Consider the following 25,929-nt stretch of genomic DNA (forward strand, 5'->3'; position numbering starts at 1 on the left):
CAACCAAATTAGAAAATTATAGTCAGAAATAAATTCAAAATCAGTTTCATAGCTCTCAATAGAAATTGAACTAAAAAAGAAAATAATAAAATAAATAGAAATTATACTAAAATAGCTCAAAAGAAATGAAGAAGAAGAATAACTTTGTAATATAAAATGCACTGTGGAAGAAAAGGACTGGGAAAGGAAAAAGATTTTTTTTTTTTTTTTAAATGACTATTATTGGTTTGCATTGTACTTGCAATGTAAACTTACATTGTACTTGCAATGTAAACATATAAAATGTAGTAAATGCAGTACATACATGTAAAAAGTGTACAATATATAGTAGAACTATAAAGTAGCACATGGGATGGAAGACTTTGGCAAAAAAGAACTTTCTTGAGGGTTGTCTATCTTATAAATGCCATTACACACTTTTTTATTTACAAAAATACATCTTAAGATTCTTTAGGGCAAATTTGGCTATTTGGGGGGGGGGGGGGGGGGGGGTTTGTTGGGTCTTTGCTCTTGGAGGAGCCGACTTTTATGAGTGATTGTACTTTTTACCTACTATTATAAGGTTTTTTCTTAAAAATAAAAAAAAAAATAAAAAATTTGGGGGTGGGGGGTGAGGCATAGCCCCCCTACCTATAACGTAGCTCCAACCCTGCTTACTACTATAGATTATTGGTGTTTTTACTAGCATAAAGTTAGCCCAATGCGCAACAAAATTTATCTATGTTGCAAGGTAAATTTTAAGTAAAACATCTTTTTGTCGAACCTAATGCTAGTGCTCTTATTGGTTTTATCATATTTATTGTTAAATAATAGTCCCATTCAAGTTGAGTTTGAGGAATGACTTAACTAATCTGTTACCTTTTTAATTTTTATCATTTTAATATGAAATGATCATTCTTAAGATTCAAAACATACATTTTTTGTCAAGAACCTTGTAATTTAAGTAGTACATTTAGTATTTCCAAAAAAAAACATTTTATGATTTAAATATCTTATCTCTCAATTATCCAAAAAAGGAAAAAAAAAATCATTTTCGTTTATCAGTTTAGGTGGTATTTAACTATTTATGGCTTTTCAAAAGAATGAGTGTGGATTCAAAGTATTTGCCGGCGTATCCCGTCTTTACTCTGAGAGAGAGAGAGAGATGGTACTCTAATTTATTTTCTAGGTTGCCGTCAAAAAATTTTAATGTGAAGTATGAATAGGTAAATGTAATAAGTCAATGGTCTTCCCTTGAATTACATGCCACTTTTTTTAACATTAATTCATTTGCACGGGTTAAAGAATATCTCCAATCACTTATGAAATTATACTGTAGTTGCTTTCCATTTTTGACCGGAATATGTCATATGTGGTAAGCGCCATAATATGTTTAATTAATGTACGGGACATGATTACTTTACAAGAACTTAGAAATATCATGTTTACCACCGCACACCCTTGATGCGATGGTCACTTCACAAGTATAAGTGCTTGTAAAGTGTGGAGGGTAAGGGTCAGGGTTCAAGTCTCCAGGAGAACTAGAGTAGAATTCTATCTTGTATAAAAATAAAAAAAATAAAAAAAATAATAATAATAATAATAATAAAAACAAATATCATGTTCAAAATGCTTACATAACGCATGACCCATCTGATTTTTTTTATTCTTTATTTTTAAAGATTTTTTTTTATAAGATATTTTTAAAGAATTGAGGGCAAATAGAGGCTTGTGGTGTGCATTATTATAAAAAAAAAACACGTCTATTTAGCTAAATAAATAAATAAATAAAACAAGCACACCCCATTTGTTCTAAAATTAACCAGCTATTCATTTTTATAAATTAAATAATAATAATAATAAATTTATTATTGTGGGGGAGGATTTTGTTCCACTTCTCGCAAGCTTATTGTCCTCCCTGGGGAGCCAAGCTCGCAAGGTTTTGTTCTCAGTACTAAGTGTGGGATTTGGGATTTTTGGAGTGCTTTGACCCTGTGACATTCTAGTTCCACATCGGTAAAAAATGCGCCCCACTCATGATTTATAAGCTCTTGGAGTGACCATGAGTGTACCACTACTAAATAAAGTGTGTCTCAAGATTTTTCCAAAATTAACCTTTGCAAAGAATGAAATTGACATTTTTATTATACTTATGTTATTTTTAATTACTATAGAGTACAACAATATGTGTTATGTATGAATCAATTAACATGCATGTGTTTTGACCCACTCTTTAGAACTATCACATTCAAAAGGTGAGAGTCATTTAGTGCAAAGTCACAACCTAATCTCTTGTCCATGCGCATATGTGAGCTATATGTTCATAGGTTCACTAAATTATTTTATTTGTTAACGCTTGGATTACTTTGTATACCCACCAAAAGCTAGCCCTTGGAGCGACCATGAGTATACCACTACTACATAAAGTGTGTCTCAAGATTTTTCCAAAATTAAGCTTTGCAAATAATGAAATTGACATTTTTATTATACTTATGTTATTTTTAATTACTATAGAGTACAATATGTGTTATGTATGAATCAATTAACATGCATGTGTTTTGACCCACTCTTTAGAACTATCACATTCAAAAGGTAAGAGTCATTTAGCGCAAAGTCACTACCTAATCTCTTGTCCATGTGCATGTGTGAGCTATATGTTCATAGGTTCTCTAAATTATTTTATTTGTTGATGCTTGGATTACTTTGTATCAGGGCCGGCTGAAGCTATAGGTCACTTAGGCAGTGGCCTAAGGCCCCCACCGATAAAGAGGCCCCCAAATAGTAATAATATATTATATAATATTCCATCAAAAAATTGTATAGTTTGAAAAAAAATTGTCTTAATCTTGAATATTTTCTCACACATGAAACTTATTCCGATATTGATGGCTTAGATTTATTTTCAAAACTAAAAGTTTTAAAAGAAGTTTTGCAAATAAATGAAAACTCTCCAATTAATGTACTAAATTATATAAAGAGGTTAGAATCTTTTTCAAATGCATGTATTGTTTTCAGAATATTACTAGCTATACTTGTTACAATTGCTTCCGCATAAATAAGATTTTCAAAATTAAAATTAATAAAATCCTATTTAAGATCAACTATGTCACAAGAAAGATTAAGTGGATTAGCCATATTACCAATTGAAAAGGAAATGTCAGCGGAACTTGAATGCAAAAATTTAATTAGTAATTTTGCCTTTCAAAAAGCAAAAAAAATAAATTTTAATTGAAAAAAATATATGAATTTATAATTAAATATAATAAAAGGCCTCATTTTAAAAGCGCATCAAACCATTCCTCTATTTGTTGAAAGAATGCCTCTAATTGCGCATCGCGTGCAACCTCATTGCACTCATACACGTCATCTATGGCAACAGGTTTTCCCCATGTACTCTTCTTTGTGCCATAGTAGGAACCTGGCCTGGCTCTGATAGCAACTGATGCAGCGTGAGCGTGTAGAAGCAGAATCTGTAACACATAATTACTATAACTCTTCCACGAAACCTAATTTCCACAAGAACAATAGGTTAGTAGGCAAAATAATAAAGAAAACATCTCTAACAAACTTTTATTAATCAATGCATAACAAAATAATAATCAACCCCTCTATAAAGAGTACTTATAAGAATAGAATTTCTCCTACTCCTTTTAGGAAAAGAAAAATATCTACTTCTACTTGAGAAAGGAAAAACAATTTAACTATAAAAAGAAAAACAATTAAAATTCTAATTTAACTAGAAAAAAGAAAACAATATAAAATATTAAAATATTTTATTCTTCCTTAATCAATCTGCATCACATGTGTAAAAACTAAAAATGAGAAAGGAAGGGAACTCTAATTACTTAAACAAAACAGCTTATACTAAGCTGGGTAGTGGTCCAGCTTTGTATTAATACACTATTCCATCAAAATAGCCTATATGGACTTCTAACTACTAAGAACATATATGGACTAGTGGTCCAGCTTTGTATTAATACACTATTCCATCAAAATAGCCTATATGGACTTCTAACTACTAAGAACATATATATGTACTAGTGGCCCAACTTTGTATTAATACACTATTCCATCAAAATAGCCATCAAAATAGGGCCAAAATGGCCCATTAGCATTAATTTTTGAAATATTTAGCAATAGAGCACTGTTTTGGAAATAATTAGGGAAATACCACTTTTTCTGGTACTCGAGCTTGGTGAGCTCGAGTACCATGTTTTTTTAATCCACCATCGCCCCATATTCAAGGAGCCCTATAGTGGCGTTTTTAAGCCCTATAGTGACGTTTTCGGGCCCTATAGCGGCGTTTTTAGCCCCCATACCAGGTTAAGGGGCCCTATAGTGACGTTTTTGGGCCCTATAGCGGCGTTTTCCTGCAAAAATTTTTATAAGTCCCATAACAGGTTCAAGGGGCCCTATAATGATGTTTTTAAGCCCTATAGTGACGTTTTCGGACCCTATAGCGGCGTTTTCCTGCAAAAAATTTTTATAAGTCCCATAACAGGTTCAGGGGGCCCTATAGTGGCGTTTTTTAAGCCCTATAGTGACGTTTTCGGGCCCTATAGCGGCGTTTTTTTTTTTTTGAGAAGATGTTTGACCAATGAAAAGATGGTACTCGAGCTCACCATGCTCAAGTACCGGAAAAAGTGGTATTTGCCTAATTTTTTCCGAAACAGTGCTCTGTTGCTAAATATTTCAAAAATTAATGCTAATGGGCCATTTTGGCCTCAAAATAGCCTATATGGACTTCTAACTACTCAGAACATATATGTACTAGTGGCCCAGCTTTGTATTAATACACTATTCCATCAAAATAGCCTATATGGACTTCTCAAAAAAAAAAAAAAATACTACTAAGAACAACAAAAAAGTCGGTTGACGTTGTTGCAATATAGACTCCATTCCTGGGAGGCTAAAGCTGGTTTTATTCAACACGTCACACGTGAATGATAAATAAGCTTTGATTTAAGAATATCTACATGAGAAAAAAAAAGGTGAACAATGAATATGAAAATCACACATCAAAATAGACAGTCAAATGCCACGTCACAACCTGTCATATATATCCACGTGGCAATCATCATATATACGGAGAGCTCAAACTCTTTAAATTTTTTAGACTCCCAATCAAACGGTTGATCGAACTTATATTAAATTTGATTTGCATAATACATCAATTATAATACATACTATAGGTCCGTTTGGATACAGTTTATTTAACTGAAAATTAAAAATAATAAAAAAATCACTGTTTATTAATCGGGTACTATTCATTTAAAAAAAAATACTGAAAACGCAAAACACTGAACACTAAACACGTTTCAGCTATCCAAACTGCACCTATATTTCAATAAAAAGTTTGCCACTTGAATAACCTTTAATATAAAAAAAAAAAATGGGTTATTTGAGTGTGAAAGCAGAGAAAATTGTTAATATAAGAGGAAGTCAATATCAACATTTCGTTATACATGCGGCATGCCTATAAGAACAAGTCTTGGCTCCTCAGCTCTTACCATCTCAAGTCTCAACCAACACACTTATGGTTTATTCAACTGAATAAAAATCATTCCTCTAACAAGGCAATCACTAGAAAGTCATGGCGACCGGAGGCTCGTCCGGTGCCTCTCTCCAATTCACTCCGACATGGGCACTTGCCACAGTTTGCTTCTGCTTCATCTTCATCTCTATTATCCTAGAACACGTCATCCATCTCCTTTCCCAAGTAAGAATATATATTATATATTAAGATCCTTTTTTTTTTTTGCCCCACTATTTTGGGTGTATATATATAATAAACTTGAAGCTAATGTCAAAAAATTAATGGTGCACGTATAGTGGCTAAAGAGGCGTAGGAAAACCGCGTTGAACGAGGCATTGGAGAAGCTTAAATCAGGTGCAATCAAAATAAATATACATGTTTTGTATAATTTTATGTTGTTTATAGTATACTTGTATATATGTGTGTTACTTTATAAGACTTTTATAAGGTTTTAACTTTTAATTGATCTTTTTGTGTGGGATTGATTTGTACAGAGTTGATGCTTCTGGGGTTTATGTCCCTCTTATTGGCAGTAACTCAGGAACGTATTTCTAAAATATGTGTACCTAGCGGCGCTGGGAACATCATGCTCCCATGTCGTAAACAGACTCGTTCCGAATCTGAAATCAAGCACTTCACAAAAGTAATGATCTGGAATTTGTCGTCGATGAATGATTTGTGGTGGGGACCTCATAGAAGAGTACTGGATGAAAATGAAAATGATGTTGTTCCTCCTAGTCCTCCACCTGATGTTGATGCAGTTGATTCTTGTCCAAGCGTACGTTTCTTAATTGAGTAATGTTACAGACAATAATTCTCACAGTTACAAAGAAAGGAAAAAAAAAATCACCATATGTCTGTCTACTGTTTTAACAATTAGAATGGGATTTAATTTGCAGGGAAAGGTTGCCCTAATGTCACAAGATGGGATTCATCAACTTCACATATTCATTTTCGTGTTAGCAGTTATGCAAATCGTGTATACTGTTCTCACTCTGGCTTTGGGTAGGGCCAAGGTAAAAAGCTTGCTTAATCTTTATTTTTCCTTGGTCAATTTAATTTATGATTATTTTTCCTGTTAATTTCCCATGTTCAAATCACTATCCATTTGATAAAATAAAAAAAATAAAAAAAATAAAAAAAAAACCCTTGACATATATGGTATAAGTGTCCGTTTATTTGTACTTTCCAAGTGCAAAACGTGCTTTTTAAAACCAAATATATAATATATACGTTTGGTAAACCAAATAAAACTTGCTTTTTAGAAAACGCTACATTTTGAAATGTGAACCAACTTTACTTTAACACACCACAACTCTTCAGAGTTCATAAATATTACCGTTGAGAGTCTGTTTTAAATTACCAAATTGGCCAAACATTTTATTAAAAACCTAATTTTGCTCTTTGATAAATCAAGGTCTGTAGCTCACCTCACAAATTCCTCTCATCTCATCTTCAGAACAAGCCTCTCAGTGCTGCTGCTTCTTCTTCTCTTCTCTATTTTTTTTTTATTTTTTTTATTTACGTCTTACATATCTATTCTCAAAAAAACCTCTTGCTTTGCTTCACATTGGCTGGTAAAAAAAAGAGCTCAAACACAAGGGACTCAAAGCTCAAAAGACAGTCACATATACACAAGACACAAAAGTCTCAAAACACATTGAAACTCACACACACAACAATGGATTGTACTTGGCCTTAGAGCTTACCTTCTAGTAAGAAAAAGGCAATAGAAGAGCTTGTTCAAGGCCATGATATTGCAAAACAGCTATGTTCTTTGCTTAATAAGTCAGCTAGAGACTAACAACAACAAGAAGACAGCCCTGGCTGATGATATTATTCTGAAAATCTCGAAGTCCTTTACTAATATGTGGTGGAGTGTGTGGGGCTTTGTGTGGAGGAAAGTAAAAGAAAAGGAAAATAAGAAGATGAGGAAGAAGTGAACGAGTGGATGAGAAAAAAGTTTAAAAGACTTTTTGGGTTTGGGTAAAGCAACGTGAAAGAAAATATAGGGAGTAGAAACAAAGATTATTTCATAACTTCTTTTTCACAACTATGATGATAATAAAATTTTATTTTACAAAGATTAATTTTAATTTAGTATTGTGAAAATATTGTGACATTTTATTATATCTCTAAATTTTTTAAATTAATATTATTTTTCTTTAGGAAAAAAAATGGTACTATTGATAGAATATTTTTATAATAATTTCATAATAAAGTTTACATAGAAAGTTATTATTAATTCTCATTTAGATTTACTAGTGACAATTTTTTTTCCTACTATTAACAACTTGTTATATAGACTTTGTTGTGAAATTTTTGTAAAAATATTGTGTCTATAACTTGCATTAAGAGAAGTAATTAAAACAAAGAATTATCTTTATATATACATTATCATTTTTGGTAATTTACCTCTCAAACTGTCATTTTTATAAGTGCTAGCCAGATACTCAGTTTTTTCAGACACTCAACTTTTTCAAGAAGTCCAGTTTCATACCGCACTTTTTGAAAACCCCACTTTTTCAAAAAACACAATTTCAAAAAGCTGAACCAACCTCACCCTAAGTATAACTATGCTTGTTCCGCTTTCATACTCATACCACCTAGAAATAGCAAATATACAAAATAAGGAAAAGCTTTCTTAATAACAATTGAAACTCAACGTTGTGTGGCTGACTGACTGTGTCTTCCTCTATGTGTTTTAATAGATGAGACGCTGGGAAGCTTGGGAGAAAGAAACTCAAACAACAGAGTACCAAGTTGCCCATGGTATGTTTAAAATTCATTCTCATGAATCATGATTCACTGTGTCTTATATTAGGTAATGGACTAACAGTCTAACACGACAATATAAACACAGAAAAAAAGGAAAGTGAAAGAGGCACACAGCCACCTATAATTTTAATGGGTTTGGTTACATTTCGTTTTCGTTGTTATATGCCAACTCCATTCCTCCCCACCACCAATTTGTGGCCCCTGCACCCATGAGTGGCAACCATGGCAAGCGTAATAAGCAATCCATATATGGTCAGGTGTACAGAATTCAATTCCTAAGAAAAACTAAACCATTTAGTACGAAAGAGCTAGCATATTCATGACAAGTAAAAAAACCCATCATTTTTCGATCGATGACTCAAAAAAAACCCATCATTTTTTAGCTCTAGAAATTACCCAAAAAAGAGTCTTCCTTTTGTTATGATCAATTTTTGTCCTTTGGTGGGTGAAGAAAGACTCTACAGTCTACATAATTCAAGTCTTGAATTTCGTATTTCCAACTTCCAAATTGAGCTTTAGACCTACACTAATCAAATTGACCACAATAATCTCTAGTAGTAGTTTACAAGACTTGACCTTAGAGAATGTCCCTGTATTCATTATGGCAATAACCTTTGACTGCGAATCTGCGACTGATTCATAACATAGACCCTATTAGTTACCAGGTTTAATAGTTCGTTGAAGAAATGTGAATTTTTCCCGACCCACCTAGATGAACCAAGGCCCAATCAAACACCTTGGGTTGGTTTTTGTGAATTAATGGATTGAGTTGGGTCTTAAAATTTTTTGGAACTTAGGTTGACTTGGGTTTGGTTTGCAAAATCAAAGTGATCCAACTCAGCACATGATATTAATATTATATAAATACATGATTTATTTATAGCTACACTGCTCACACCGCCGTGACATCTTTAAGTCCTAATCCTAGTTTTGTTTTTCTTTTTCACATCTCAACTAACATTCACTTCCTTGTGGGTTCCAATTAGCTCAACTGGTAAAGTTTTTTATGGTTGAATAAGATATTTAAGATTTAATTCTCGCCTACACTAAAAACCGATTGATGTCTTAATCTGATAATAAAGAGCTATCATTAGAAACAGACGTTGTGGATTAAAACTCTCAAAAAAAAAATCCACTGCCTTCACACATCCCCTCCCATTGCTCATGTTTTACCCCTAGCTAAAACCTTCATTTAGTTAGGAATGGCAAAAATTCCCTACCCATTGACCCGTTCCATCCTATCTTTAATTTTGTAAATATATGCTTGTATTTAATATATATTTTCGTTGTGTTTGTAAGTAATATTTAATCTTTTTTATATGGATTATTTATATTTTATTTTTTTGTATACACTATTACCCTCTCCGAAAAAAAACTTATTTCTCTCTCTTTTAGCACTTTCACTACTATCCATTCATTTATCCCTCATCTCTTTCTTATGAATGTCAAAACCACCTTCTTAGAGATGGTAAAATACCTTCAATCCGCCTACCCTTGACTTGCCTCACTTCTTTTCCTGCCTGCATTGGCTTTCCCCACCCTAAAAGGGGAACAGGGCACTTTTGATTTAATCCTACCATGTTGCCATCCCTAGCTCTAGTGTCACCCTTCAGCTCTCTCTCTTTGGCATGGGGTCACTCTCTCATCAATTATGATCTATGATCTCACAGTCACACTCTGTCTTGTCCACATCTCAACATGTTGCCTTCAAAGTTCAAACCGGCCTTCTTCAAAGCTTGAAAGCCCAATTTGTTCTATTAGACAAAACAAAAAGGCCCCAACCTAATGATCTAACCTAAATTAATTTGATTATTGTGAGTTAGGTTTGGTTGGGTTGGTTCAATAATTGAAACAGATTGTGTTGAGTTGGGTTAGAGATTTCATAACTTGAAGATGTCAAATAGGGTTGAAACTTGAAAATATCCTAAACCTTAATTCCATTCACAGCCTTTAGTGATAAAGGGGAGGGGGAAGAGGAAGGATGCCATTGAACTGTAAGCCCATTGGCAAGAAAAGTTAAGATTACATTATACATTTGTTGTCAATTTGAAATTCACCAATAGTGTCAACAAAAGAAAAATAGTCTAATCTATGGATGCAAAAGATATAATTTTAAATTAGATAATTATTGTATTTGTAAATTAATATGAATTTTTTACTTAATATTAAGATGGACTTTCAACTTTGCTTCATATATTACTCAATATTACTTAATAATATAATGTAAATTTTTAGTTTTGTATGTTCTAACACTTTGCATCAATCTTACAACCCAAATGGAAATTAAATAATGATAATAGCTCCATTAAGATCCCGATGGTATATGTGATATTACTCATTATCTTCACATCACGTGGTATAGGATCGATAAGTCTATACCAGAAAGACAAAAACCCCGTTTTTCATTATAAAAAATAATAATAATAATAATAATAATTAATTAATTTTAAATGCTAAATTCTCTACCTATTAATGAAATCATTGAAAGTCATCAAAGTTTGCATGAGTTTCATTTACTATATACCTAAACCTGATTACTACTCCACATCATATAAGTCGTGATCAATGATATTTTCAATGATGATCAGATCCTAATCGATTCAGATTTACAAGGCAAACAACATTTGGAAGACGGCACCTGACTACTTGTACAGAAACATCATTTCAGCTATGGGTTGTGAGTTGCCTCTCTATATCTCCAAGTAATCGATTTATATTACAGTTTTAATACCTTAACGCTTTGGGTTGTGAAATGGGGCAGAAATGTTTCTTCAGACAGTTCATTCATTCAGTAGCAAAGGTTGATTATCTCACTTTGAGACATGGTTTCATCTCGGTAATGAGCTTTCAAGTTCCAACTTTTAGTAATTTTATGAATAATTACACACACAAAAATAAAAATAATATAGGACCAAAGTGCTTCTGCCACTTACACAAGGTGTATATTGTTCAAAAAAATTTCAGGCTCACTTATCAAGCAGGCTTGACAACTTCAATTTCAAAAACTATATACAGCGATCCTTGGAAGAAGATTTCAAAGCCGTGGTCGGCATCAGGTTGTTGATTTTCTAAATATTATTGTTCACAAAACAACTAAATTTTATGGAACAAAAATTGTACATTACACCTTTGATATGTATTGATTATGAAATTGCTTAATTTCCCTCCACTAACGTGTTCTTTTTGACTTAACAGCCCTCTAATGTGGTTTCTGGTTGTTCTCTTGCTGCTCCTGGATGTGTACAGTAAATATTGTTCCCTTTTGTTTCTTTTTTTTTCTCCGAAAGTCAGTCAATCTAATTTATCAATTACTAAAAATAAATTTTCATTGAAACTTGTTTGGACTCAACCAGATTGGAATGTATTTCTCTGGGTATCCTATATTCCTCTCTTGGTAAGCATTTTGCAACATAGTAACCACCTTGTGTTGCATCATTAATTTCCGTCTGATTCTTAGTTTCATTCCCATTCCAATTGCTTTTGTAGATTGTACTCGTTCTAGGAGCCAAACTTGAAGTCATTGTTGAAAGAATGGCTCTTCAAACCAAAGATCAGAACAATGTAATTATAGGAACCCCTCTTGTGAGACCAAATGATGGCTACTTCTGGTTTGGGCAGCCAGGATTTGTCTTGACTCTTATACATTATACTCTATTTGTGGTAATTCCTCCTCCTCTTCCTCATGAAAGCAAAGTAATAATATAAGAAGAGTAGAGATATTATAGATACTAAATTTTCTTGACCTTCTCAGAATGCATTCGAGTTCGCCTTCTTTATTTGGGTTACTGTAAGTTTTCTTTCTTATTCTTTTTCATTTTCCACACCATATAGCTTTGAACTTTGAAGATCTGGTTTTGGAAATTTTTGTGTGGCAATATCAGATGTCTAATATATTTTTCTTTTGGTTTCAATTCTATTTTCCTTCTTTCTCAGATACAGTTTGGTTTCAATTCTTGTTACCATGAGCGCACTGCGATCATTATCACCAGGATTGTGCTAGCGTAAGAACAGCCTATCACTTATTTAGTAACCTGTGATCTACATTTTTGTAACTTCAAAGTAAAGTCAGGAACAACTTTTTTCATTACTTGAATCAAAACAACATCACTTTCACTTGAGTGAATTAGTGACATTAATTTTATTATGTAACAACCATATCATGGGTTTATTGATAATTTAGTTAGGAGACAAGAACATGTTAGAATCCTTTGTTACATCATCTTGATTCCAACTTATGAATGATTCACAAAAAACCTTGTAATTCAACTGACACCTCTTTTTGTTTCTAATAGAAATGTCTAAGAGTTCCAATCTTTATACCCAACTGTCGAATTATAAAACAAACCTATTAGCGATTCTAATTTCCTTTTATTCTTCAGGGTGATAGTTCAAGTAATTTGCAGCTACATTACTCTTCCTCTCTATGCACTTGTTACACAGGTAACCATTTTAAAAATAGTTCCCATGCTGGTATTTATGTAGCACACTTTCTTGACATCTAGCACATATATAACAAATTGCAAGTGTTTGTTCACAGATGGGATCTAACTTCAAGAGTAAAGTACTAGAAGAGCAAATGGCCAATATTATAAAGCAATGGCACACTGACGTAAGGGAGAGAAGGAGGAAGCAACAACCATTCTTGCAATCTCCTGGCACTTCTTTGTCTGCAGAATGGAGTCCCAGAAGCATTAGTGCCTCTGAATTTTCTTCTTTCCCAAGACCCACATCTGTACCAAGCGACAGCATTAGGAAACAGGAAATCCTAGAAGAAGTAGAAGAAGAAGAAGAAATAATGAGAGAAGAGGCAGCTGGCTCATCTACACGTCCATCCCGGCCTGTCACTGTAGAACTCTCGACCGTGAGAAGAGAGTAGATTATTGACGACTGGGAGATCAGCTTTTGTGAGTGTGTGTGTGTGTGTGTATGTGTGTGTGTGAGAGAGAGAGAGAGAGAGAGAGAGAGAGAGAGAGAAAGCAGTGTTTTGTAAATTATAATTCACCATACATGCAACTATATTTTGTGTGCCATAACCGTGATTATATGAAAATGGGAAGACAACTATGTTTTGTGTGCCGTTTTTCATACCTGCAAAATATATTTAAACCATGTTATCATAACCAATAAGTCTAGATAAATTACAAATTTTACCATTATTGAGAAAGTTAATTGTAACAAGTACACAATAAAAATGAAGTAAAAGATGGTCTCAAGTAAAAGTGATGTTACATTAGTCATGATCTATAACCTTGACATATTGTAAAATTTGTTATATCTCTAGTATTTTTGTATGGTAACTTGTCTAATGTAGTGTGCATGGTTGCTCATCCTATATAATTGAGCTTGTGTGTGTTAATTTTTTCTCTTCTCTATTGTGTTTGCTCTATTTTTTTTCGTTTTATATATACATATAAATATATATATATATATATATATAATTCAATTGTTGGAGTTGTGAAGATTTAAAATTTAAATGTCTTAATTAGAGACATCAAGAAGTATTAACTAATTGAGTTACAAGGCTTTTGACTATTATTTGTCTTTTATTTAAAGAGGGAGGGGGAGCCCCTTTCTAAGTTGCTACTGTCAATTTGAAATTAACATATTTTAGGAATAATGGACTTTCAATAATGCGATTGAATATAAAGTTTTGTCATTAATGTTCTCAATGGTCATTCACATAATGAATTTGTTCACTTACGTTCCATTTCCTTCCTGGCAATGGGTCATCTGTGTTTTTCTCGTGTACCGGGGGTATAGTAATTGATCGAACTTAACCAACTGTAAATGTTGCTGTAAGGATGAGTTAAAAAAAAAAAAAAAAAAAGAATTACCTAGCTACATTATAGAACTTAATTTATATAGGCTTTGTGGAGATGGTCATGGAAGGACTTACATTTCTAGGATCACTTGCTGTCGAGAAGGGTGATGAGTTTGTGTTGTATACCGGAGAATGTATCCCATGCATCATTTATACGCAGCCTTACTCTTATATAGAATAGATGAGTATCAATCCGATCATGTAATTTATACTATTATAAAAGAAATGGTGCATATATTGGATGAAAAAGAAAATTATTGACCATATATGAGATTGTGCTCACAATATTTTGGGCAAGATAGTCATTTAACATGTAAAAGATGTGGAACAAAGGGAATCAAGACTCAAGGCCACATTTTTAATCGCCCAAATGTTGTCCCATTCTACTTTTCATTATTAATTTCAACAACTTGAGTATGTTCGTTTCTGAAAAAAATTATAGATAATAAAAGTCATTAGACAACAACCACATCCCCTACACATTACAGAGATTTGGATTCCCAGTCAGTCACTTCTTTAAGTTCTCTCTCATCCATGGCCAATTACTACTCTCTATGTCTTGTAGGAGCCATGGATCGTCTTTGGTTTCACCAAATTATTCTTTTCTCAGAAACAATCTCAGACCAAAAAACCCCTGAAACTTCTAAGCCCAACTCTGTGTCTCTTGCATATTCATCTCTTCTAGATGAGGGAGTTTCATCAGACATATCACTTCTTGCAGATGTAGAAATCTTGTCAGACTCATCTCCAAGCTCTCCAACGGTACTAAAACATATACTTGTCTGTGTGTGTTTTTTTTTTTTTTTTTTTTTTTTTTTTTTTTTTTTTTTTTTTTACTTTAGGATTACACTTATCTGACTGTGTTTCTCTTGTTGTTGCTGTGACAAGGATGATTCCAACAATGAAGACACAGAGAAAAATACCAGCCAGAAGGAAAAACCAACAAGATTGAATCGGTCACATTCATCATCACCATCACCATCAACTCAAAAACGTCCTAAACGTCTTAGGAATTCGGGCGCAAATGCAATAAGGAGATTACAAAAATCCATGAGTTGCAAGACCTTGGGGGATCTAGAACTTGAAGAAGTAAAGGGGTTCATGGATCTTGGTTTCATATTCAAGAAAGAACACTTAAGCCCACGAATGATGAGTGTAGTCCCAGGCTTGCAAAGACTTTCACACAAAAATAAACAAAGCAGCAAACTCACTAATGATGCTGAAGTAGCTAAAGATGATGAAACTGAAGAAGGGAAAGAGAAGAGAGTTACAAGGCCATATTTATCCGAAGCATGGCTCATAAACAGACCCGACTCTCCACTTCTAAATTTAAAGATTCCAAGTGCCTCTACAGCTGATGATATGAAGAAACATATCAAGTTCTGGGCTAGAACTGTTGCATCAGTAATTCATGAGCAGGAATCTTAGTTCAAAGTTGTTCAATCCCACAAACATCATCGAAGTATAGTAGAGGGAGCAAGCACCAAAAATTGAGAGCAGATTGCATTTCACCGACAGCTGCAACTGTAAAAATAGTTTTTTTTTTTTTTTTTTAATGATATGTGTGTATGTATAAGAGGTGTAAAAATATATCATACCTTTCTCACAGTTTTATCTCGGAAAAATCTTGTGACGCACTCAATATTAATATACACTTTGTACACATCATATTAAGAATTGCGTGCATAATTTTCATTACAAAGATCTACAATAAAACGTGAATATTAACCATGTGTATGGACTATATACAATAAGTATTATTGTACTGTTCAATTGAACTTTCCTTACAATTAAGGAGGAGAGAAGTAAAATTTCATTTTTCTTATAGAATTACGGGCTTTAAAGTCTTTTCCTTACATTTAAGAAGGAGATAAGTAAAATTTCATTTTTGCTTATAGAATTATGGGATTTAAAGTCTTTCCAATGATTGCACTAAAAAAAACAAGATGAAAGAGATAAGGCAAATGGAAGATGAGTTCAAGAAATGAGAATCGGGGCCTACCATGATGTGGGTTGAGGAAGAATAAGTAGAATATGGCTTTTAGCGAAGAAGTGTCCTAAGAGCCACGTGATGGTATTCCATGCTTTGGTTAGTTGGTTTGTCTTCATATAAGTTTATGTGCATTATGATCATGTGTTTTTTTTTTTAGGTCACTTAGTTTGAGTTATGAATAGTTGAACACACATTTATTTGTAGAAAAGAGAAGCGGTTGTGTGGCCATTGGAAATCATGGTTTTGTTTACCAAAAAAAAAAAAAAAAAAAGGAAATCGTGGCTTTTTAGGCCACTTTTTATGTTGTTCTCAATGCTTCGGCTGTCCAAGTCTCTTCTGGAACTGGGTTCTCGGGTCCCCTACTCCACTAAATAAATTTAGAGTGGCCTCCTCGAAGTCTAGTCAAATTACTGAATTAGAATTTATTTTAAATTTAAAAAAAAATGGAGACACAATAAAATTTATAATCTATTAAAATGGTAGATTGTGATGACTGTTTTGTAGTTTAGTACAACATTATTTTAACAAGATCATCATTGATATTTTTTTAATTGTACATCAATCCCCGACTTGTTGCCTCAACATTATAAAAATATTTTTTGATATTAGACTTTTTTTCTTTAGTTGAAAAAGTAAGAAAAATATATATGTAAAATAATTAAGAGGCATTTGTAGTTTATATACATTTAAAGGATGTTCTTGAAAAGGATGTATTTTCTTATGGTTTGTACAAGATACAAATACAAAAATGAGGGGACCGGATTATTATAAGCATGAGTTTTATAAGAGAATTCTGCCCTTTAGTGCCAAATGATCAACACAAAAGTTTGCTTCCTAGTATGTGTTTAAGAAAAAGATTTAGGTTTACGGTCTACCACACTCTTCCGAGTAGTTTCCTATAATCAACTATAAGTACTAGGGTTTTCCAAGGGATCGGAAAAATCAACTCACCCGAGTAACCTGACCGGAACCAATTTGAAACCAATCCAATCTGGTGGTTGTGACAATCATCGGTGGGTCAACAGCTTCATAATTGGATCTAGTGGGTCGAGTTCGGTTTCTCTCCTCGACCACCCAAACAAACTAGCCCGACCAAAAACCCAACCAAACTCCGGTAAAATATCAACCAAATCCAACAAGATCTTACCAAATCTAGTGATTTTTCCACTATATTCAACGAATTTTGGCTAATTCGTTGAGAGATCTTGCTGGATTCGGCAAGATTTCCATCAAATCCAACAAGATCTCACCAAATCTTTATCACTTTCCATCGAAATCAAGATCACTGCCACCTCTATTGATTTCAACCAAAACTGATATGACATGGAACAACCGACTCGATCCAACTCGTTAAAGTTATCGATCGACAGTGGGTCTTCCGTTCTACCACCTGCCAGAATTTGGTCGAGTTCGGGTAGAGCCTAAACTTGACCTATGAACAATCCTAATAAGCACAAATATCCATGGGAGTGGCAAAATGTGTTTAAGTATATAATTTATATACATGTAAATGCTAGATTGAACCAAGTTCTAATATAATGTTCCTATAAGCTTATCCCAAATAAGTTTAAGTCGTTTTAAAAGAAAATGAAATAAATTATACTACACATAATATACACATTTAAGTAACGTGAGATAATTGTCTTCTTTTTTTAAAAAACATACACACACATGAGAGAGAGGGGATGTTGTTCTAAATTTTAACACAAAAATAGAGTTTATGATATACCTTTGTATTAGATACTTATTCCTCTCCCTCCTCTCTGTGTTTGTTTAATAATAAAAAAGAAGAAGAAAAAAAGAGAGTTAAAATCATTGCGGAGCGCCCACAGTTCGACAAAATATTGGTGTAGTCTAGCCTTTAGAGAAAACCTACCTAGCTAGCTGTGGGCTTAAATGATTTCCAATGAGATCGGCTGCCCTGGTGGACCCTGGATCACCCCCTCGAACGCCTCATGGTATTCTTTGAACTTTCATCAATATTAATTTTCACATGTCCCGTTGAAGGGGGTTCTCAAATACCCAAAGGGACAACATGATGGTAGCTAACTAACCATAGGTCAAAATAGAAATTTTCAAGGTATAGAATATGATCATTTTCGTATCAAAAAAAAAAAAGAATATGATCATTTTTCTCTTCTTATGTTTTTATTATTATTATCAAAGCTGATTTTTTTAGGATAAACTTTTGGCTGTTTGCATCCTAAAAATTAAACAATTTAATTTTTTGTCAAAATTATTTTAGAGTAGAACTACCAAAATATTATTACGAAATTTTACATCATTGTGAGGTATGTTTGTTTTCACTCAAATCAAATTCAAGGGAGAAAGGAGTAATAAAACAATGACAAAGTTTAACTACAAAATTAAATTGTTGCCTAAGACTACAACCTTACTTAATAAAATAAATATTATTACATATTTTGAAAATTTAACCGTTGAATTACATGTTATTTACACTCTTAATACACATGTCAAATTTTGTGTCAATTAAATATTATTTATTATGTGATCTATAAGTTTATATTTTATACATAATTTTAAACTACAAAAACTTGTAATTTAAATAATTTATTGATGACACAGCTATTAATCTTTAATTTTCTAGAAATTTTACAAGTATGTAGGATATAAAAAGAATATGTAGTCCAATGGTGAATTTATCAAAATTTACCTCAAATAAAAAGATATTGAATAAAGTTCTAACTTTAAACTACAACTAATTTTGTAACTAGACTCTATAAAATAATATCTAGATAAGGTCGAGAAGACTAAACCCATTCTCAAAACTTTGAATTCCATAATAGCAATTATATATTTAGATGATTAGTCAAAGATAGGAATGGCATCTACATTTAGAGAAGGATAATGTTATTTAGGAACAACTAATACTTGTACATTTATTTTTCTTCAAGAAAATGCTAGAAAATGGAGAATCCATCTCCCCCCGACTTAAATGTAGAACAAAGTAGAAGCTAAAACAAGCAAAAAACAAATCTTGACCCATATATTTTGTTAGGCTGTCTCTAGATCTGTAAGTAGATTGTACGGATCAACTCTCTCAAAATAATATTAATAAGAAATACGACCCAATAACTTGTGGTTAAAGAAGAAGTTATCACATTTTGCATTGACTTCCAATTTTTTTATTAGAAAATATATACCATTAAAACTGAGCTGAATAAGACAAGCCAAAGACACTCATAACCACAACTTGTGATTGAATCGATTATATTTATTATCGAACATGATTACCCACTAATCATATGTGAAACTATTTCTGTGTTTTCTTATCTCTCAACTACGAAAAACTTACTCATCTAGAAGAAAGAAAAAACTAGCTAGCAACACAAATTGGCCCTGTGTAGTTGAGAAGTGAGAGATCTATTGGTTTCCATATCGATCTAATTATTAGTTCCACTAAGATTTTTATCATTGATCAATGACATTGTACTCCAATTTCAAAGGCTAATATTTTTCCGTAATAACACTAACTTGTAATGAAGCAGCCATCTTATTGCAAAGCTAGCTAATTAATTTTTATTCTTGTGGCAATCATAAAATCTTAGCCCCAACTCAACCTCCCATCACATCTTGCCTAAAATGGACAGCGCAGTGGGGCGGCTGGGCTGGTTAGTCAGTAATCACTTGCGCTGCATATGTATCTTTTGGGGTCAGCACCACGTTATCATTTCAATATTCAATCAACAGCAACCATATTATTAAACTCATTCTTGTTTTCCAGAACTATGATGAATTCTTCAGCCATTACGACTCACGAAACCCAATTTCTATTTTATATTTTTATTAAAGTTATCGTATTTATTTTATTTCTTATATGTTCCTCACTTCCTCTAAATGGATACATTGTAACGCAATTGAATAGTAATAGTAACTATTTAACACTTTATACTATAAATACATGTATGCACAAAAGTACCAAGAGTCTTGTAATTTAATTAATTGATATCTCCTCATATACAAAATGTTTGAAGATCTAGAAGAAAAGCATACGAGCTACTATCTCAAAAAAATATATTATATATTGTAAATGTACGCAGCTTAATTAAGCTAAATAAATTATATTAATCTGTTATGTTCTTCTTTTTTTCCAATTTTCTTTTCATTTCCTTTTAATAGGTCAATAATGTTTTTTCCTTTAAAATTTTCCCGGAATAGTTGCTATAGGTAGGGCCATGCGCGTGAGGAATATTTCCGAAAGGTCAAATTAAGAATGTGGCATAGTGGTAGTGGAGTAAAATACTACTAATAAAATTTCATCTTGCACGCTTCAAGAGCACACTGCATTTCTATATAAGACTTTGACAATTTGCTCATAGAGATCACAGAGAGCCTTGGAGTTAGTACCTAATTATAAGAGAGATGGCCACCACCAACAAGCTTCGTTCTAGCCCAAGCTTAATATTTCTTTCATTAGCATTACTCTTTCATTTTTATCTGTGTATGTTCTTGCATTTGTACTCTCAATCTTATGCAACATATGTTCGTAGTTATAGTGTTAATAATGTCTTATACATCAACAAAATAACCAATGGCCTCATTAGTTATTATTTTCTTAGTTATTCATTATAAATGGAATTTCTGACACAGGTAAAGGTGATCTTCTGCTGAATTACTACTCTGAGAGTTGCCCTAATGCTGAAGATATCATCAGGCAAGAAGTCACTGACTTGTACAACAAACATGGCAATACAGCAGTTTCATGGGTTAGAAATCTCTTCCATGATTGCATGGTTAAGGTATATTGTCATTTAAATATGTACCAAATAATATATATATATATATATATATGTGTGTGTGTGTGTGTGTGTGTGTGTGTGTGTGTGAAGTGGTTAACTTATAGAGTTAACTTATATAGTATAATTAAGTTGTTAACAAAGTTATTGCTTGTTGGTTGGTGTAGTCATGCGATGCATCTCTGTTGTTAGAGACAGTGAATGGTATTGAATCGGAACAGGCATCTGAAAGGAGCTTTGGGATGAGAAATTTCAAGTACGTTAGCACAATCAAAGAGGCACTTGAGAAGGAATGCCCTTTGACAGTTTCGTGTGCTGATATTGTTGCACTTTCCGCAAGAGATGGCATTGTCATGGTGCATATTTGCTCGTTACTTTCTCTCTCCCACAAAGTCATAATCAATTATATAAACACACACATATATATTGAAACTATAACCTTCCCCTTTATGCTTCATGTTTTTTATCTTCTTGCCAAAACTCTAATATAGACATACAAGATTCGAGCTTTTGACAATAATAAATTTTAGTAGTTAAGCTAACCGAAATCCATGCCCAATAGTTTTATTTAACTAAAGCAACCCAACCACTAAACTATTTTATTAAAATAAAACAAACCAATTAACCAACGAAATTTTTTTTTTTTTTTGATTAATTTATGTATGATTTTTTTATATATATAAAATCTAAAACTAGTGTGTGTTTGAATACCGTTTATTTTGCTAAAAACTGAAAACAGAAAACAATAAAAAAATATAATTTAGTTAATGTTCATTAATGAATTTACTGTTCATTGGCTTGATTGCACTGTTCATCTCCCATAAACAGTGCATCAGGCGTTGGTCCAACAAAAAAAAAAAAAAAAAAAAAAAGGCTGAAAACCAATAAACACAGACGTGGGAAGTGCAAAGGCACCTTATATATAATATTTTTTAAAAATTATCTTATTTGAATTTTTTATTACTAATATTTATTAAGTAAATAAGTATCACATATAAATATTATTCGTTGACTTGTAAATAATAAAATAAAGAAAATATTGTTTAATTGTCATATGGCCATGTTACAGTTAGGAGGACAACGCATTGAAATGAAAACTGGGCGGAGGGATAGCAAGGAAAGCTATGCAAATTTTGTTGAAGAGTCCCTCCCTAATCACAACGATAGCATCACTCTAGTGCTTTCTCGCTTTCAATCCATTGGACTCGATGTTGAGGGAATCGTTGCTCTTTTAGGTATGGCATTTTTTCTTTTCTCTTGGTACCATCATTTTTTTTTTTTTTTTTTTTTTTAATCTCAATCTAGCAATTACACAGACATTATGTCTGGTATTTTGGCCTAAACCTTCAGGCTGGCTTTAGGTCTGGGCCTAAGGCTCCTTTAGTCCCAAAAATTTAATTAACTAGTAAAATTAATAGCCTTAAGGGTCAAAATATATTAAGCCTCCCTCGTAAACATGATACCCAAAACATAATTGATGGCCCATTGGGTTTGATTGGATGGGCCTTCATAAAACACATAAAATCTTGAAGAATTAAACCAAGAAATAGACCAAATCCTAAAAATAGGAGATGATGTACATAAAATAAAACTTAAGTATAGTATTTTAGATACAGTACATTACGGTTCCCCAATTTTATACATTTTGTATTGATCTATAGGACACAAATAGTGTTTTTTTTCCAAAGACAATTAAAACTTAATGTACAGCATCTAAGTTTTACTCATATTTTTGTTTATCTAATTACTAGCTTGGTTTCCTACGCAGGAGCTCACTCAGTGGGTCGAACTCACTGCACTAATCTGGTACAACGACTCTACCCCACAGTTGACCCAACTTTGGATCCTCAATACGCCGAATACCTAAAGGGTCGTTGCCCAACGCCAAATCCTGATCCAAAGGCAGTTCTTTATGCAAGGAACGATCGTGAAACACCAATGATACTAGATAACATGTACTACAAGAACCTATTAAGCCACAAGGGCCTACTCATTGTGGATCAACAACTCGCTTCTGACCCAACAACATATCCTTATGTCAAAAAGTTTGCTACTGATAATGGTTATTTCCAAGACCAGTTTGCTAAGGCTGTGCTCTTGCTATCAGAGAATAACCCACTTACAAGAGATGATGGAGAAATAAGAAAGGATTGCCGCTATGTGAATAGCATTTAGGAATGTTAAAATGAAGGATCAATTGTGCATTAATAAAAGAGTGCATACCTAACTGAATAATATTTGTTTGGGGCAATATCTTGTTGATTCTCTTCTCAATATTTTGTTGTTTCATCCCCCATGAACAATCCAAGTAGCCAACAATATTAAAGACACTTATTTTCATATCTAATTTCATAACTTGCTGATTTATGTAACTGTGATTGATTGACAAAAAGTGGTATATCCATATAATCAATAATGAAAAAAGTTAGAAAATGTCCACCACTTATTATAGTCACACAAATTAAACAATTTGTGAAATTTAGTATCTTAAATGTGTTGTAAGCCAAATTGTAATATAAGCCTATTTTTTAATCTTTTATATGAATTAATAAATGAGATTAAATTGGGTCAGGAGCTGGCGTGTTTTATGCCAACCAATTCTGACCCAACACGTCAGCAAAATAATAAAAAACCATTTTCTCTCTTCCTCTCTCCTCTTCCCATCTCCCTCTCTTTTCCAGAAATGTTGAAGGCTTGAAGCAACGTTGAAGGAGCCATAATCCCTCTTTTCTTCATATCTCCCTCTCTTCTGCATAAAAGACCTACAAATTTTACAAAGAAATCCCAGCAAAGGGGCTGTTCACACACCCAAACCAACCATCAATGGAACTCACAGTGAGAAACCCATGCCACAAACTCAAATCCTCCCAAAAGACTAGCAATTTTACTTCAATCTTGCAATACCCAAGCCACAAAGAACAACATAGACAACAATATTACTAAAAAAAACTCAAAACCACAATATAAAGCAATTTCACTTCGCAAGCCTTGCAACAAAAAACCTTCAAATGCATATTTGAATAAAGATAAAAGAAAAAAGTGACCTGTGAATCTTGAACTAAAGAAGAAAGAAAAGGGACCTAAGGAAAAAGACGAAGAAGAAAGAGGTGCTGTGATGAGAGGCGTGAGAGATGAATTAAGGAGTATTGTAAAGAGAGAAAATGGAAGAGAGAGATGAGCTTGTCATGAAAGAGAAAGAAAAGCATCTTGACTTAATTGGCTGATGTGTCAGGTCAGGATTGGTTGGAGTAAAAAACACCTTTTATGTCAGCGCCTGACCCAATTTAATTTCTTAATAAATTAAATAGAGAGTACTCCGGCAAATCGACTGCGGTCTCTATTTATTTATTTTTTTATTTTTTTTTTTTGGAGAAAGAATCGACTGCGGTCTCTATTTATTTATTTTTTTATTTTTTTTTTTTGGAGAAAGAATCGACTGCGGTCTTGATTGGGTATAACGTTCAAAGTGACAGACAGTCAATATTATCATCCAAATTACGAAATAATAAATGACATGCATGCATATATCATGTTCTCTCTTTTTTTTTTTTTTTTTTTTTTTTTTTTGAGAGCTCTCTTCTTTTGTTTTGGTTAGTAGTAAAAGTAATAAAGTATTCATCTACATCCTAATTGCGCCAAAAGTCATTCATAGTTTCTTCTTTTTCTTTTCCTATATTTGCTGATATTTTAGATTTCTAATAATGGTTGGCTTTTAATTGATAAAATAACTTTTTGAGATAATAAAATGGGATAGGATAGCATTCTCAGATATGAATGCTCTTTGGGGCCAACTTGTAAAATTTCGGATCCCTTAAGTAATAAATATATAAACAAAAAAATGCTCTATGTCCAACCCTTCAGGCCAAATAAAGTAAAAGCAGTAGTCCCTTATTGCCATATTAAAAAAAACAAACAAACAAACAATCAAAAACAAATCTTGAAATCATTAGTATTGTTAAAGAAGCAACTAATTATTAATTGATGATGATGGTGATGTGATAAGCCAATAACCATACCACTCAAATTAATAACTTGACTTCTCTGTAGTGGGTCACTTTCACATGAGACATGAAAAATGTTTTTAGCCAATGCCAATACCAAAGCACAAGTAAAGATAACATTTTTTTTAAGCATGCAATGAGATCGAAGTGCTTAAATGTTCTTGGAAGCCAATAAACTCATTTTCCATTGCAAAATTGCATCATGGTATAGTATTATTGAGTGATTGGAAGCATTTTGGAACATGCATGGGCCTATCGTCGCTGCGTTAAATTGTCCTACACCGACTTATATGGAGTTTTTCCACTTTTTACAAGGTAGAATGCAATTTTCAAATCTTCATGCCCAATTCATCATGATCTTACTTTGGTTGAAGGATGGTAAAAGACACTAATAAAAAATTTTAATTTTTTTAAACATATATATCTACTCATTAATTAGTCTACAAACATAATCATATTTTGTTCACTCTAACAAACAGTGAGACTAAGTCTTTGCAGGTACAGAAGTAGGATTTCATCCTAATTCTAAGATGGACCAAAGCATGAAAAAATAATTACCATTTAAGAATAAGAAGTTTTCAAAGATTCAAGACTAATTATACATGAAAAATATCACTAATGTTTATTCATTATTAACAAATATAAATGAAAGTAAAGATATAATATTTTTTTCTTAATGCATTTCAACTTAATTATATATCAAGATGTTAGTCGACATTCTTGTAAATGTCAAAAATTATTTATGACTACTTTTTTATGAAAGTTCTAGCAATTTCCTCAAACTTTAAAGTAAGGGAATACCCTAAATTCTCTTATATAAACAAAATCATGTTGTTATATTCTATCTGCCTCCTAATTAAGAACCCCTCAAAAATAGAAAATAAGAATCAAATTTAGATAAGAACGAACACAAACACAAATAGGTTCGAGAACCCCAAAAAAATTATGAATTATGATAACGAGAGAAAAATATAACTTATTAAAGTGATTGAAGTCTTTAATGCGGTAGCATCACCATAATTTAAGTATTTATTAACTTCTTTTTTTCTTATGGAGTACTGTAA

At 32.6% G+C, this 25,929-nt stretch overlaps 3 protein-coding genes across 3 annotated transcripts; all 3 read left to right on the forward strand.

Annotated features, from left to right (window-relative positions):
• The first annotated feature begins 5,456 nt into the window (after positions 1-5,456).
• Positions 5,457-13,370, forward strand: LOC115952664 (MLO-like protein 3). The gene is made up of 15 exons (XM_031069854.1): positions 5,457-5,698; positions 5,812-5,869; positions 6,010-6,293; positions 6,415-6,531; positions 8,227-8,287; positions 10,882-10,970; positions 11,055-11,129; positions 11,258-11,349; positions 11,489-11,538; positions 11,647-11,687; positions 11,780-11,953; positions 12,045-12,080; positions 12,227-12,294; positions 12,673-12,733; positions 12,831-13,370. The coding sequence occupies exons 1-15, from the start codon at positions 5,573-5,575 to the stop codon at positions 13,167-13,169; spliced, it is 1,671 nt and encodes a 556-aa protein (XP_030925714.1). The 5' UTR covers positions 5,457-5,572; the 3' UTR covers positions 13,170-13,370.
• Positions 13,371-14,525: 1,155 nt separating this feature from the next.
• LOC115952668 lies at positions 14,526-15,812 on the forward strand. Its single transcript, XM_031069857.1, has 2 exons — positions 14,526-14,876; positions 15,003-15,812. Exons 1-2 carry the CDS (start codon positions 14,649-14,651, stop codon positions 15,540-15,542), a joined length of 768 nt encoding a protein of 255 aa, XP_030925717.1. The 5' UTR covers positions 14,526-14,648; the 3' UTR covers positions 15,543-15,812.
• A 4,635-nt stretch (positions 15,813-20,447) lies between these two features.
• Positions 20,448-23,115, forward strand: LOC115954025 (peroxidase 21). Its single transcript, XM_031071878.1, has 5 exons — positions 20,448-20,569; positions 20,719-20,867; positions 21,032-21,220; positions 21,934-22,099; positions 22,633-23,115. The coding sequence occupies exons 1-5, from the start codon at positions 20,491-20,493 to the stop codon at positions 23,037-23,039; spliced, it is 990 nt and encodes a 329-aa protein (XP_030927738.1). The 5' UTR covers positions 20,448-20,490; the 3' UTR covers positions 23,040-23,115.
• The last annotated feature ends 2,814 nt before the right edge of the window (positions 23,116-25,929 follow it).

This window comes from Quercus lobata, chromosome 7 (assembly GCF_001633185.2).
Source record: "Quercus lobata isolate SW786 chromosome 7, ValleyOak3.0 Primary Assembly, whole genome shotgun sequence".
Taxonomy (NCBI): Eukaryota; Viridiplantae; Streptophyta; class Magnoliopsida; order Fagales; family Fagaceae; genus Quercus; species Quercus lobata.

Coding starts and splice junctions, on each gene's coding strand:
- LOC115952664 (XM_031069854.1), top strand. CDS start 5,573: ATGGCGACCGGAGGCTCGTCCGGTGCCTCTCTCCAATTCACTCCGACA. Junction 11,954..12,044: donor TACATTATACTCTATTTGTG/GTAATTCCTCCT, acceptor TGACCTTCTCAG/AATGCATTCGAGTTCGCCTT. Junction 12,734..12,830: donor TCTATGCACTTGTTACACAG/GTAACCATTTTA, acceptor GTTTGTTCACAG/ATGGGATCTAACTTCAAGAG.
- LOC115952668 (XM_031069857.1), top strand. CDS start 14,649: ATGGCCAATTACTACTCTCTATGTCTTGTAGGAGCCATGGATCGTCTT. Junction 14,877..15,002: donor CATCTCCAAGCTCTCCAACG/GTACTAAAACAT, acceptor TGCTGTGACAAG/GATGATTCCAACAATGAAGA.
- LOC115954025 (XM_031071878.1), top strand. CDS start 20,491: ATGGCCACCACCAACAAGCTTCGTTCTAGCCCAAGCTTAATATTTCTT. Junction 20,570..20,718: donor ACTCTTTCATTTTTATCTGT/GTATGTTCTTGC, acceptor TTTCTGACACAG/GTAAAGGTGATCTTCTGCTG. Junction 22,100..22,632: donor GGGAATCGTTGCTCTTTTAG/GTATGGCATTTT, acceptor TTTCCTACGCAG/GAGCTCACTCAGTGGGTCGA.